This window comes from Stegodyphus dumicola, chromosome 6 (assembly GCF_044657685.1).
Source record: "Stegodyphus dumicola isolate Sdum_Otavi_A_Nest chromosome 6, ASM4465768v1".
NCBI classification, from domain to species: Eukaryota; Metazoa; Arthropoda; class Arachnida; order Araneae; family Eresidae; genus Stegodyphus; species Stegodyphus dumicola.
The window spans coordinates 10,387,409-10,400,947 of record NC_140773.1 but is presented as its reverse complement, the minus strand read 5'-3'; the positions used below and the strand labels follow the sequence as shown (position 1 = coordinate 10,400,947).

Genomic DNA, 13,539 nt, shown 5'->3' with positions numbered 1-13,539 from the left:
ACAACTTGATTTATGAGACTAAAAATCCTTTGATATTAACTTTAAAAATATTACGATAATTTTTATTTATAATAAGGCTTTAAAAATATTTTTAAATAAAAATTTTAAAAATATATATACAAACAATATAAAACAAAAAATCTGAAAGCTTTCATATTTTATATTACGCCTGCATTTGTTATTTCATTTACACATAAATACATGTTTCGAGAGCATTTTCGCTAACATTCGTTTGGGCTAAAAATATTTAAAAACAGCATATCTTTAGAATTTCCGGTAGATAGTCTCGTGCACTGGAGATAAAAATATTTTATTCCGTACAGTGTGTTGCCACTGCTCGCTTTGAAATCATTGAATTTCTTAATTAAAAATTTGTTACAGTTTAAAAAATATTAAATAGCTAATAAACCAAATTTGGTATTCAAGATTCGGGCTTCCAGCTGCCCACATTTGGGTAGAGTTCAAAATTTGACGGCTCTAGGTATCTTTTTTTTTTCCCCACAATGCAAGAAAACATTCATGCAGATTCTTAATCATTTAATTTCTTTTAATATAATACAGGACGATAATATTTGGTGTCAACAATTTGAAAAGTGGTAAAGCCGTTTATAGTGATTTGACGTAAAATGGTATTTCAAGGATAATAGCCCTTCTGGGCCAATGCCCCTTTGCTAAAAAAATGCACTTAAAAAAAAGAAAAGAAAAAGAGGAGGGGGAAAGAAATTGGGGGTTGGAGCAAAATAGTTAACTGAGCTTCTTATTAAGTTTCCCGATGAAAGTTTCTTCAGTTGTTTTTAAGTATCGGTGCCATTTCACACACTGCACATCAGTTGCTGAGAGGATAAGATTTCTGAACACTGGTAGTTCAGAGTTTATGACCTCATTCAAAAGAGTTGTCAATATAAAAGCTTTCTTCATTTTTCTATACAACATTAAAATGAGCCAGTTTCTCTTATAAAACCCTTCATGAAGTTATTCCTCAATGTAGGTATTACGCAACAGCGTATATTTTTCAACTTTGTTAACTGAGCGATAAAACCACCGAACATTGATAGTTCAGTCTGGGGTTCGAATTCCGGTAAACATGCTGCTTGCAAGAGCATTTTCGTTGTTCTTCCCATGTGTACCGTGTATTCGAGCCAGTTTCTCAAAGAAAGTCCTCCACTTAACCAGATAATTTTAGAGTGCTTTGATTTAATTCAATAAACGAAACCAATCCAATCAATATTGTTAACAACTTAAGGCAGTATACTTCTTAATTACTTTTTTATTCTTTATAAGGTAGCAGAAGTTCACCAGTAGCCGAATGGATGAGACAGCTGAATATTGATAATTCGACCTTGGTTTGAATACCGACAGTATTAAAGGTTTGCATGGAATTGTCATGGTAATAATGTGAATGTAGTAGGGGTCAATTTTCCTCAGTTCTTCATGAAGGCTTCTCTTCCCTTAAGCAAATAACTGTTCAGTGCTTTGCGGGAGCGATTTAAATTAACAAACAGAAGAATTGGAATCAATAAAAATCAAACTATCTAATCATAATGGTAATACACGATGTCACATCCTAAGGGTATGGAAAAAAATAAAATTTTATTATATTACCTTAAGAAAAAGAATTTACATTTTTTAAATCAGTTTCTAATAATTTAAGTTAAAGAATGTTACAAAGTTTAATACCATAATCCTTTTTACACTCTCTGTTTCTTACTTATGAGCAAAACAAAATACAGATACAGCATTATTAGTCTTTTTCACATCATTTTAAATAAACGATACCTGTTTTCAAGCCCAACATCTGCTTGATTTGTTCAGTAGTCTACCAGCAAACAGGTGAATAAGATAGCTGAAGATTAGTAGAAGAACTTTATCACGTTATGCTAGAAAATATATGCACTTTCTCGCATGTTCTACACAGGATGTGGCTTCTGCCCAGGCGCCTGTTAAAAACGTATACTTAACACCCAAGTCCAGTTTCGAATCCCGATGGACGATACAGGTGCATTTGCTTTTCGATGATTTTCTCATGTGTGGCGTGAGTATGAACCATTTTCCTTCTAAGGCTGCGTTCAGATGGCGGCATAAAGGGCATTGAGGCATAGTCATAAGGGGATAAAATACGGAAGTTCCATTCACACCTACGAGAACGGGGTGTAAGCCGTGGCCAATGAGAGAAGCTAAATTTGCGCATGCGTGGATGTGTCTACAACTTTCCCACGCTGTTCTCCTGCTCGATTGATTTCCCACATTTGCTCTGCTTGTTTTGTGACAGCAAAATCTTCTGCAGAACACCGCTTTGTTTTAGCTTCGCTCTGATTGGTCGACGCTTATCCCAAACTTGGCGTAAAGTTGAAAACTTTGAACCCTATGCCACAAAACCTACACCAGACTTTGTGGCATAGCACAGACTGGTTGCCTTGGCAACGGAGCTTGGCTTTAACCACTTATGCCCTTTACGCCCCCATCTGAACACAGCTTTGACTTTGTGGCATAGCACAGACTGGTTGCCTTGGCAACGGAGCTTGGCTTTAACCACTTATGCCCTTTACGCCCCCATCTGAACACAGCTTTACGCTGTGTTCAGACGGGGGAGTAAAGGCTCCCGCCTCCAAGAAAGCAACACTCGTGAGCATTACACCATAATGGATTGAGCATCAGTGCGGAGACTGAGTACGTGTTCCATTCATAGAAATTAATAGATTTCAAGAGTTAAGGATTTTAAATGCAAAATTAATCATACTTTGTAATTTGTATCTCATATTTTTGGCAGTCCTGTGTTAAACTTCTGTTACCATATTTTAGCATTTAATCTGTTTTTTACCTTTTCAGTTTCTTTCTGTAAGTATCTTTTCTATTTAATCGTTTAAGAAAAAGAGAAAAAAAAAAAAAGACAGGAGAAAAGGAAGGAAGATAGAAATAATACTTGAGAAAATCTTGGCAGCTGCAAATAATATACGTGTTGAAGATCTTGCTTGGTTGTTGATTTGTGTTGTGTTAAAGTCCTTTAATTGGTTAATTTAATATCGTAACTAAGAGGAAATATATAGTACCTAAAAATCTGATGTGGCCCTGCACACAAAGTTTAACAGGATAGGACATTTTGAATGTGTTTAAATATTTAGTTCTGCTATTGGACACTTTGAATGTTATCGCATACTTTTTCCAATAACTACAATTTTTTGCTTCTCCAGAGCAGCTATGAAATTCTACAAGGAACCCAGTTTGGTTGTCTGAAGAATTCTGTCAATTTTCGTTTAGAAGGTTGTCTTAAGATTTCAGATAAGTTTGCCTTTCTTTCAATTTTTGTTCCTATATGTTTTAAGTTTTTAGCTGAATGAGGCTCAGATTTGATTTTATTATTTCAAGAAATCTCTTTGAAAAGTTTTTTCATATTCTTGGTATTAAAAGTTTAGATTTGCATAATCAGGAAACATTCAATTTTTGATTGGTGTTTAAATGATAATTTGGTTTACAGTATATTTGTTTTGCTCTTTATTTGTATTTGCTTCTGAATTTGAAATGAAAATTTAATTGATTCTTTTTTCGGTTTCTGATCTCAAATCGACCAGAAGAACGAAACAAGTTTTTAAAACATAGTAGTCGACTTTTATGAAGCTTTAATTCATTTTCCCTTGATGAGTTCTGAATTGGAGTTTCAACAAAAGAAGCTTAATTTTATATTTTTATTATCTTGTATATTTTCTGCCTTTTGCATTTTTTTTTTTTCGAGTTTATACTACTTTGAATTCTTATTTTAATTTTGATTTGTTTTGTTATTCTATTAAACCTCTTGTACACGGTTGCAATTATTAATATTGTTGAGGAATTGCATTGCTTTGACTCCAATTTACTTTTAACTTATATGCCTTTTTTTACTTCAATCCTGCAGCTATAGTGCAGGACGATTGATTGATGTGATGTGCAGGTGAATGATTGTTTTCTCTTGATTCAAGGCATCTATATTTTTATACTTATTAGCACATAAAATAAATAACAGTTCAATTATTATTATTTTAATTAAAACGTGTTTTTATGTAAACAAAATATCAAAGACGACAAAATATACGATTTTTCTCTAAAGCGTCAGGAACTTGCTTTCCTGAAGACAACACTATTGTGACAAGGTTACGCAAATGTTCCTCATCTCGCCCTCCAAGGATATAATTCCCAGACAAAGGGACTCTTGCACAGGGCTTGGAATGCGGTTTGGAGATTGTAACTGTGCCTGTTTCTTACCCGAGGGGATATTCTCGCTATGATTTAGCCTATGGCAAGCGACGGGGAAGGTCGAGGTTTGGACATCATGAAACAAAGTTGTTTCAAGAAAGCATCACCGAATAGTTCAGTGAGTGAGTGAGTACAGGAGTTCAAAATTATCATCTGCACATTCAATGAGCCTACTTTTCCAAGCTAGAAGACCGTATGTCCACCGGGAATACTGGAGGTAACATCATTCTGCTTAGAGCATTTTGTTGTGCTAGGAGATTTAGCACGGACTAATCTTTCCGAATATGCTGTTGTTTTAGCACAATACATTTGTAACTGTTTAGAAGTACTATTAGATTAAGTGTTATCCACATACCAGATTGATATAATCTTAACTTCTTTAAAATTCTCGCTATTGTTTTATAACTTAAGTTTGGAGTCATTTCAACTCTGAAATATAACAGAGGCTTTGGGTAGCGTGTTCAACCACTACACCACACTAGAAATGACTCTTTTGATCCTAATATAAAAATTATATAAATTGGTCAAATATGATAAATTTAGTCTTTATTTACGTAGTACAAAAAATCTGAAAGAAAAAAAAAACAGTTTTAAACATTTTCAATTATTTTAGAAATTACCATGTGTAATGTCGAGTCTAGCTCAACAAAGGAGTTGGTGTAAGAAACATGATGTCGAGCCACACTCAACATATGTTAAAATAATATTAAAAAGAATTTTAAATCATCTAACTTGGTCAAACATAATTAATTTAGACTTTGTTTGCATATTACAAAATATTTGAAAAGAAAAAATATAGATTTAAACATTTAAAATTATTTTAGAAAATACAATGTATAATCAAGTCTAGCTCAACAAAGGAGTTTGTGTAAGAAATACGATGCCGAGCCGCACTCGACATAGGAGTCCTAAGTGTTAAGGGCCTATTCAGAACAACCGTTTACGGGTAACTCTGCGTAGTTCTGATTTTGTTTTGTTTATTTTAGATTTCCTATTTACTCCTCATTCGCAGTTTATAGCCAAAGTCATAATATCCCTAACTGTTTTGAACAGTGCATAGGAGCAGAAGATCAAAATATAGCAACATATTTCTCAGTCCTACACATAATATATACAGGAAACCCAAGAACTACTAATACGAATGAAATTAAGACTTTCAGATTGAGATGAGATAAAATAAAATGACTTTAACTGCCATATTCAATTAACATTTAATATCAGATGGAACCCTAAATGTGATGTAATTTGAAATGAAATACTTATAAAACATTAGAAAGAATTCTAGAACATTCAAGATTTTCAATCTGAATAAAACTGAAACTGACTTTATTGATCTGAAAATAATTAATTAAAAAAAGTAATACAATTTAACATTATTAATTATCAATATTTAACTAGAAATTTTTTTTCATATTAAAAACTGATGCAACACAAAATGCCATGAATAAAATTATATATTTATTTATTATTCTTTACAAGTGTGCAATGTTTGAAGTACTATACTTTGATATTATTAAATGCCTTAGCATTAGACATACAGGCAAAATTGTACAGAAATTCTTATCTGTTAGGAAACTTCAAAAAAGTAACAAACTATGGCACACATTTTTAAGCATTATGGAATACACATATTTGATCAATCCAGACTTAAGGAAAATGGCATTCATAATTCAACAAAGGAAAAATTGAATGAAAAATTAACACTAAAAATAACAATTTAAAGTAAAACAAACTTTAAATTTAGTAATTTAAATTGTTATTTCAGTAAAATGTTTGAAAAAAAGCACACCATTTTAACACATATTTTAATACACTGATTACAAATACTTATTTTAAGTGAAAATTTAATATTTCAAGAAAGTAATTAGGATAACCAAATATGAAATTTTATGCACCAAAGGTACTAGACATTTTCAAAATCAAACTTGAATGATAAATTTATTTGAATATTTCATTATTCTATCATATATAAACTTTTTGAACACAGAATAATAATTCTTTAATCCAAATTAAAGATATGTAGTATTCAAATTCAAATTAGCTGCCTTAATACAAATGCATTATTTCTACATTTACAACTTTACAACTTAGATTCATGAATTGCTAAAATGCAGCAGGTACAATAATATTCATAAAACATCCTATATATGAAAAATCACACTTTTATAAAAAGAACTAACAATTTTATCATTTTATCATCAAAATAAAAAAAACTACAAACAAAACAATGAAATTATTATATATTTAAATATACTTTTAAAAACAAGCCTCAAAATTGCATTACTTTGAAAGTTATATAGCAATCAGATAGACTGTAATTCAAAAATTTTATTAAAGTGTAGAATAAAATCTAATACAAAAAGGGATCACTGATTTAAAAAAAAAAAAAAATAAGAGAAACTGGAACAAAATCTACAAAATGTATCAAAAATACGGACTCTTAAAAATCTTTTCTTAAAATATCACATACTGTAACACAGATTCCCTTTAAATGAGTAGCTTTTCAATATATAAAAGTAAATTTGAAGATACAGTCATAAGAAACAACACACAGAAAATATTTTGTTTAAAAAAAAAAAAAAAAAAAAAGACTCTCACAGCCCAATAATACAAATGACTGTTATGAAATAAGATTTCACGATGACTAGATTTAACACACTTTCTACAACTTGATTCTTCAGACTTTTTTTTCCAGTTCAGATATTTGGACTTGGGTTTAAAAAACAATGCAACTTAAAATCATGTCTTTTTTTACTGTAATCTGTAAAAACTCTAGCCAAACTTAAAAGCCAAGAAAGTAATTAGAGGAATGTGGTGATTTTATCATCCATTTTAATACTTCAATAAATTTCTTTTCATAAATTTAACATTCATTTGATTACCTCAAGTATAGAATAAAACAAGAATTTTATTTCAACAAAAAAAGAAATTTTCCTCAGTCTTGAAATAATTACAATATATTTAAGAGAAACAGAATATTATTAATAAATAATCATTTATACTGCAGATTTAAGTAACTTGCTTTGTTTGATTGAAAGAAATAAAGTCTCAACCTAATGAATAATTTTTTTTAATTTTTAATTGCATACTTTAAGTCACCTAGTTTAATTAGTTTTAATATGACTAAAAAAATAATCCCACTGATGTTCAAATGCACAGCAACCAGGAGATTGAATTTCAGAAAGCTATAACTGGATCATTCAATAATGCTAAATGTAGAGATTTATTGAATAATGCTAAGCATAATAATGAAAACATAATAAAATAAGAACATGAACAGGATGAAGTTCTCTTATCTTACTTGAGTGATTACATGATTTTTTTCATTTTAATATATATTTAATTATGAAAAATCAAAATACAAATATAATTGTGCTTTATTATTTAATGCTGGAAAAATGATTTAACTACCACAACCACATACTTTAAAAAATTATTTTTTACTTAACCATATAATAAGAAAAAGGACAAGTAGTACTTTAGTTAAAATTTGATTATATTTGATGAAAAATATTTAGATGAAAAACCTTTCCCTCAAGTTGTAATTCTTGTATTATATAGTTTGACCACTACATGCTAATGTGACATATCTGTAAAAAACTGCTGTACCAAGTTGGATGTTGAATGCTTCATTCTCATATTAGGCATCAGAAAATCCTTCTTCATATTCTGCAGTCAATATTTAAGGAGAAAAAAAAATTAATTCCCTGGTAATATTTTGGGAAAAAATATTTTAATTAAATATTAATATTACTGCTTCATTCAGTCTTACAGAGAAATTATTTTTTTTTAAATTTCACTAAGAGATTAATCTTTTTTATACCAAACAATCACACTACTAATTTTTATACCATGAACTCTTTCACAAGTTTATGGCACATGTTAATCGTCTAAATAATCTAATATTTTGTGACATCTGCAGCAATGACAAGAAACAAAGCTGTAATTATGTTACAATGAAATGTTGTATTAACTCTGAAACTAATTAAGCCTTATCAAGACTTAAAATTTTTAATTCCGTAATCAAACTGTTACTGTTCTGTTATTGGGATCAGATTCAGAAATATACATATGTATGCACGTATGGATGAATGTATGTGTTTGTGCATGCATGTATATATGCATGTACATATATTTCAGAATCCAGTCCCGATACCAGAAGAGTACCATGAAACTTTAATTACAACTATTAGATCTTTACATAATTCAGAAGAAAAAACAGAAAAATGTTTACATATCATATTAAGAACATAATTTTTACCGAGAGCTTCATATGGCTTTATCTCATTGACTTTTTTTTTTTTTTTTTTCTTTTTAAATAAAAGATAATTTCAATATTTCCAAATAAAACACAGAAACTATACTACACCAAACAAATACAGCATTTCTTAAGCAATTTCATTTAAAAATGTTTCTGTCTGTAAAGTGTTATACATCTTGTAGAAGAGGAAACACCCTTAAATGGCAAATTATCACAGAGGAAAAGAAGGAATGTTACCTTAACAAATACACTTCTACTACATGTAAATTATATTTATTACATTTTATTATCATAGAAGATTAATGATGTAATTCTTTACAAAGCAATATCCTTTCTTTGTAAAACAGAAACAGATCTATATCAAACTTCCATTTTTTAATCATTTTTATATTGTCCAACTAAAAAAAAGGTATCACTAAAAGTGTTTATATAATGACTATCTGCAAACAATTCTATATTAAACTTTCTTTTCATTTCTTTTTTTTTTCTTTTAATTTAAGATCAAAATATATCTTAAATAAAAATGCTATATAAAATATTTCATCCTCAAAAGAAATGAAATGAATAGTCTGAAGAATAAAAGGTTATCAATCAATATTATTGAGAGGAATATTAAATGCAAAATTTAAAAAAAGAGAGAGAGAGAGAAAGAAAGATGACATTTTAAAAAAAATAAGTATTCATCTTCTTAGCATGGACAGCGATCAATATTAATTTTTAAAACTTTTAGTGATCAATATCAATTTTTTTAATATCCCTCTTAAATATATACACATCGTCTGACAGAAAATGCACTGTACAGATCCATAAAATATTAAAGTATATAAAAGAAACTTTAAAAAAAAAATTTTATTTCATTAAATTCAATAACATTAAACCTTTTATTTACAGGTTGAAAGTAAGATTTGAAGGTAAAAATAACAGTAGACAATTATGTGCATAAAAAAGATGTTTCAGATTCAGATAATATATATATATATATATGTATACACACACACATATATATATTTATATGATTTGTTTTTTTACATGTATGGTAAATATACTATTATTTACATTTTTATTTACAAATGAATAAATATTACCACACATTTTGTAAAAGGCATATCTGATTACCATATACTGTTGCATATATTTGAAATTAAACTCCTATACAAAAGTTATAAAAAAATTCCTTCACTGCTTTCTGAAGAAATCAGAATTCTCATTAACATTTCCATGGAATATTTTAAAATAAGTATACATAATAATTCACTTTTCACATCTGTAAGTAATCTTTTACTCCAAAACGTTTTTAAAAATGAATATAATTTAATAAGGTATATATATCAATATTTATTTTTAGAAGATTTAACTTCAAAGAGTTGGGAGTTTTGAAACTGCATATATTCCTTTAAAATATTACCTGAATAAAAAATTTAAGAAACTTTTCATACTGTCTAAGTATTGTTTTTAAATAAATTTCCCTTAGTAATATAAAATAAAAAGCACTAAAATGTTATAACTTATAATTAATATCAATTAATTTTAGGTAATATAAAATTGATAATGCTTTGTTTTAACCTTTTTTGGTCCTGATGATGATGTTTTCCAACTTCACAGATTGAGGTCTATTTTGTCGGTAGTAGAGATTGTTTTCGGTAGCGCAATATGACCTGTGGTTCAGATGACCTACATTCAGATAGTCAAATGGATTTATTACAACTCACTTAGGCAACCAAAGAAAGTTTAGTAAAGTTTAGTATTTTCTGGGTTTCCTTTCTTCACACCATCAAGATGAAGTATGCTGCAATTAAGTAGCCCCAATCCTAGAAATTCACCCATGCCAACAGAATGTCAGAAGACCAAATTAGTTCCCGTTCTAGCTAATACATAAAGATGGGCAAGAATAGTAATGTAAAGTGGAAACTTGTAAAGGACATTCTAGAACCCAATGTGAAAAATTCCAGTTAACCAGTTTATTTAACAAAAAATTTTAATTATTTTAAAAAATTCCATGTACAATAAATGTTAGCAATATTAGAATCTATGTCTAAATTTTTATGAATTTTTACCTTTTGAGACCTGATGGTGACATCTGCCACAAAATCCTAGTTTCTACAACTGAAGTAGGAATTTGTTAATATGTTGCAAGGGTGTTTGTTCTTCTAACACTTATATAAAACAATATTTTGTAGACTTTTTTTTTTTTTTTTAGTCTAAAGGGCAGAAAGTGTCAAGTTATTGATTCACTTTTCAAAAAATAAATCATTAAAAATATTAAACCCTAATAACGATTTATTTTTCTCAAAGTGGCAGCAATTGAATTTGGAGTATAAGATAACAATGCCCATTATGAAAAAAAAATTAACACCATACTTATGCTTAATTTGCAACAATCTTTTTTTTACAAATATGTAAACTTATTTATAAACATTAATCAAAAGCTTCTACTTTGTAGCAATAAAAATTATATAAACAAGCAATTCCAAACCACTGGATGTGAAATCTAATTCTAATGCTCCCATTTTCCATAAAATAACATTAAATAATTCACTACCAGAAATACAAAAAACTAAGTAGTAAACTTTGTTGATAGGCAGCAAATAACAAAATACACACTACCACAATAATGCTTCACTTAGATGTAGCACACATAAAACATGAAAAACAATATCACAAAAACAAAATGCATGTATGGCTTTCATTTATAAGCTACAAAACCAGAAACTTCAAAGCTATGTTATGTATACATTATTCAAAATAATATCATTTTTTTAATAATGCGAACATAAACTTCAGTAACAAACCAGGTTAAGAATTATAAGGAAGTGAATAAATAAAGTTCATGTGGAAAAAAAAGTCAACTTAGGACATTACACTGTGTTCTTGACCAAGAGCTTCTAGTAACAGCCCCATAGGAGTCTTCTTAAGTCCAATAGTTTCTATCTTATTAGTTAGCTTATTGTGTATATTTCGAAGTCTCATTGAAGCATGAATGAATATCACTGAAAGTATAGCATAATTTCAGTGCATAAGCATAATTATTATATAAAATATAATAATCACTGAAAGTATAAGCATAATTTTTAATAATAATTAACATCACTGAAAGTACAGCATAATTTATAATAATTAATTATTTTTAATAAATTAAATAAAATTAATTAATAATAAAAATCTGCATAAAATATTGGGATTACTGAAAAATAAACACCACATAAAAATACATATACATTAAAAAAAAATATACACACTTACAGCAAGATGCATATTTTCACTGATTTTTACACTATGAAACATCTCAAAATGGAGTATTGATATTTTCAGAGTATTATTTCAAAAGTAAGAGAACTGACCACAAGTTTTTTTTTTTTTTTTTTTTCCTCTTTTTAAGGTGAGAATCACTGGTGAATAGTAATCTAAATTGATCAAAATCAGAACTGTGAATGGGACAGTAAAAAGAGCAGCACAATAAAATGTTATCACATAACTTTGCCCTTTCCCTCCCCCCCCCAAAAAAGGCTAATTTTTTTTTGTTCTATTGTAGTTTTTGTATATTGCATAAAGGATGCATATATATGTTACCGTGAAAGACCGAAATTGGAGAATGTCGACTTTCACCGGAGAATATCAACATTCACCAAATACGCCGGTGAAAGACCGAATATTGCACTACATTCTTGTATATTCGGACTCTCACCGGTGTATGTCGACAATCACTGATATGCTCTGGTGAAAGTCAAAAAGAGAGTTCATAAAGTGCCATAACAGTTTAAGTTGTTGCAATAAATAAGATTTGAATCACATAATTTAGCAAGTTTTTTATTACTGTTATTTTATTTTCTCATTTGGAACGTACTGTATAATTAAGTAAGTTTTTAACTTCTATTATTTTCCTTTCTCATTTTGAATGTATTGTGTGTTTTAGGTTCTCATGTTCTTAAGTTCTTATTTCAAGTCTCAAGTGCGTTTATTCGCGACTGAATTACGGAGAAGAAAATATGATATTGTTATATGTTCAACATTTACCGTTAGTGCATGGTGAATGTCGACATTGACCGGTGTAAGTCAGAAATAAGAGTATTTGGAAAATATTTCGGACATACACCAAGCGACTATGTGAATGTTGACATTCACCGGTGAAAGTCGACATTCTCCAGATTTTGGTGTTTCACGGTAACATATATAAAGGATGTTACTCAGCAATAGTGAAGAAAGGTATCCTTGTTCATCACAAAGTTTAATCCAGGAGTAAAAATCAAAAAGTTTCAATGGTAATGCTTGTGTGCAACTCATACATTTGCAGTATAGTTCATTAATTTGCATAACATTAAAGATTACAAACCTGAGCAAATAACAACAGAACATGGATACAATATAATTAAATGCAAGACAGTGCTTATTTTTAGGGCTTAAATAAACTGAACTGTATCTAGAAAAACTTCTCTCCCAACAAGTAATACTTACAGTAATGTGAGAAAAATTTGAAATCAAATTACAGTATTTGGAATAGCATGTTTTCCTTCTATCAGTTTTGTTTTCCCAAGCAATACCAGAAATAAAACTTCTCTCCTAATAATGGAATCTTCCTTATTTACGCCACTAAAATCATAACCCAATTGCCATACGTATTTTTATATTGGAGAAGATGACTAAATACTAGTCGCTTGATATGGGGTCAAATTCCAAACAATGGGCTAGCTGTCTTATGTGGTCTACATTATGCTTAACATATTGTATTTAATGCTTTACTCATGCATGCATGGTGAGAATATGAGCCAATGCCTTTCGTGACATGAATATCAGACAAATCCCAATTTTCAAGCCCTTCAAGAAAAGTTCTAGTCCTCCACTAAGATAACCTGCCCCTTGGACAGATAACCATGTAAAACACTACTATAATCTAATAAATCTCAATTAGTCTTTCTGCTCTGAAGATCCATATAACTAACATTTATAATGTATTTCACATGAAAATGCTGGCTCTGAAAAATCTGCCACCTGCAGTGACTGCCACCTGCAGTGACTGCCCCTCCTCCTATGCCACTGGAGCAAGCATAGAGAAAATTTTT

At 29.4% G+C, this 13,539-nt stretch overlaps 1 protein-coding gene across 2 annotated transcripts in view; it reads right to left on the bottom strand.

Annotated features, from left to right (window-relative positions):
• Positions 1 to 5,533: 5,533 nt before the first annotated feature.
• The window catches only part of Jwa (PRA1 family protein Jwa), a 29,004-nt gene continuing 20,998 nt past the window's right edge, over positions 5,534 to 13,539 (bottom strand). Inside the window, exons 4-5 of one of the 2 annotated variants that reach the window (XM_035355987.2) lie at positions 11,345 to 11,472; positions 5,534 to 7,893 (exon numbers count right to left, since the gene is read on the bottom strand). In XM_035355987.2, the coding sequence (XP_035211878.1) occupies positions 7,801 to 7,893; positions 11,345 to 11,472 (221 nt within the window). In that variant the 3' untranslated portion in view covers positions 5,534 to 7,800. Of the gene's footprint in view, positions 11,473 to 13,539 lie in introns of both variants that reach the window. The other variant, XM_085818095.1, reaches the window with a different exon arrangement.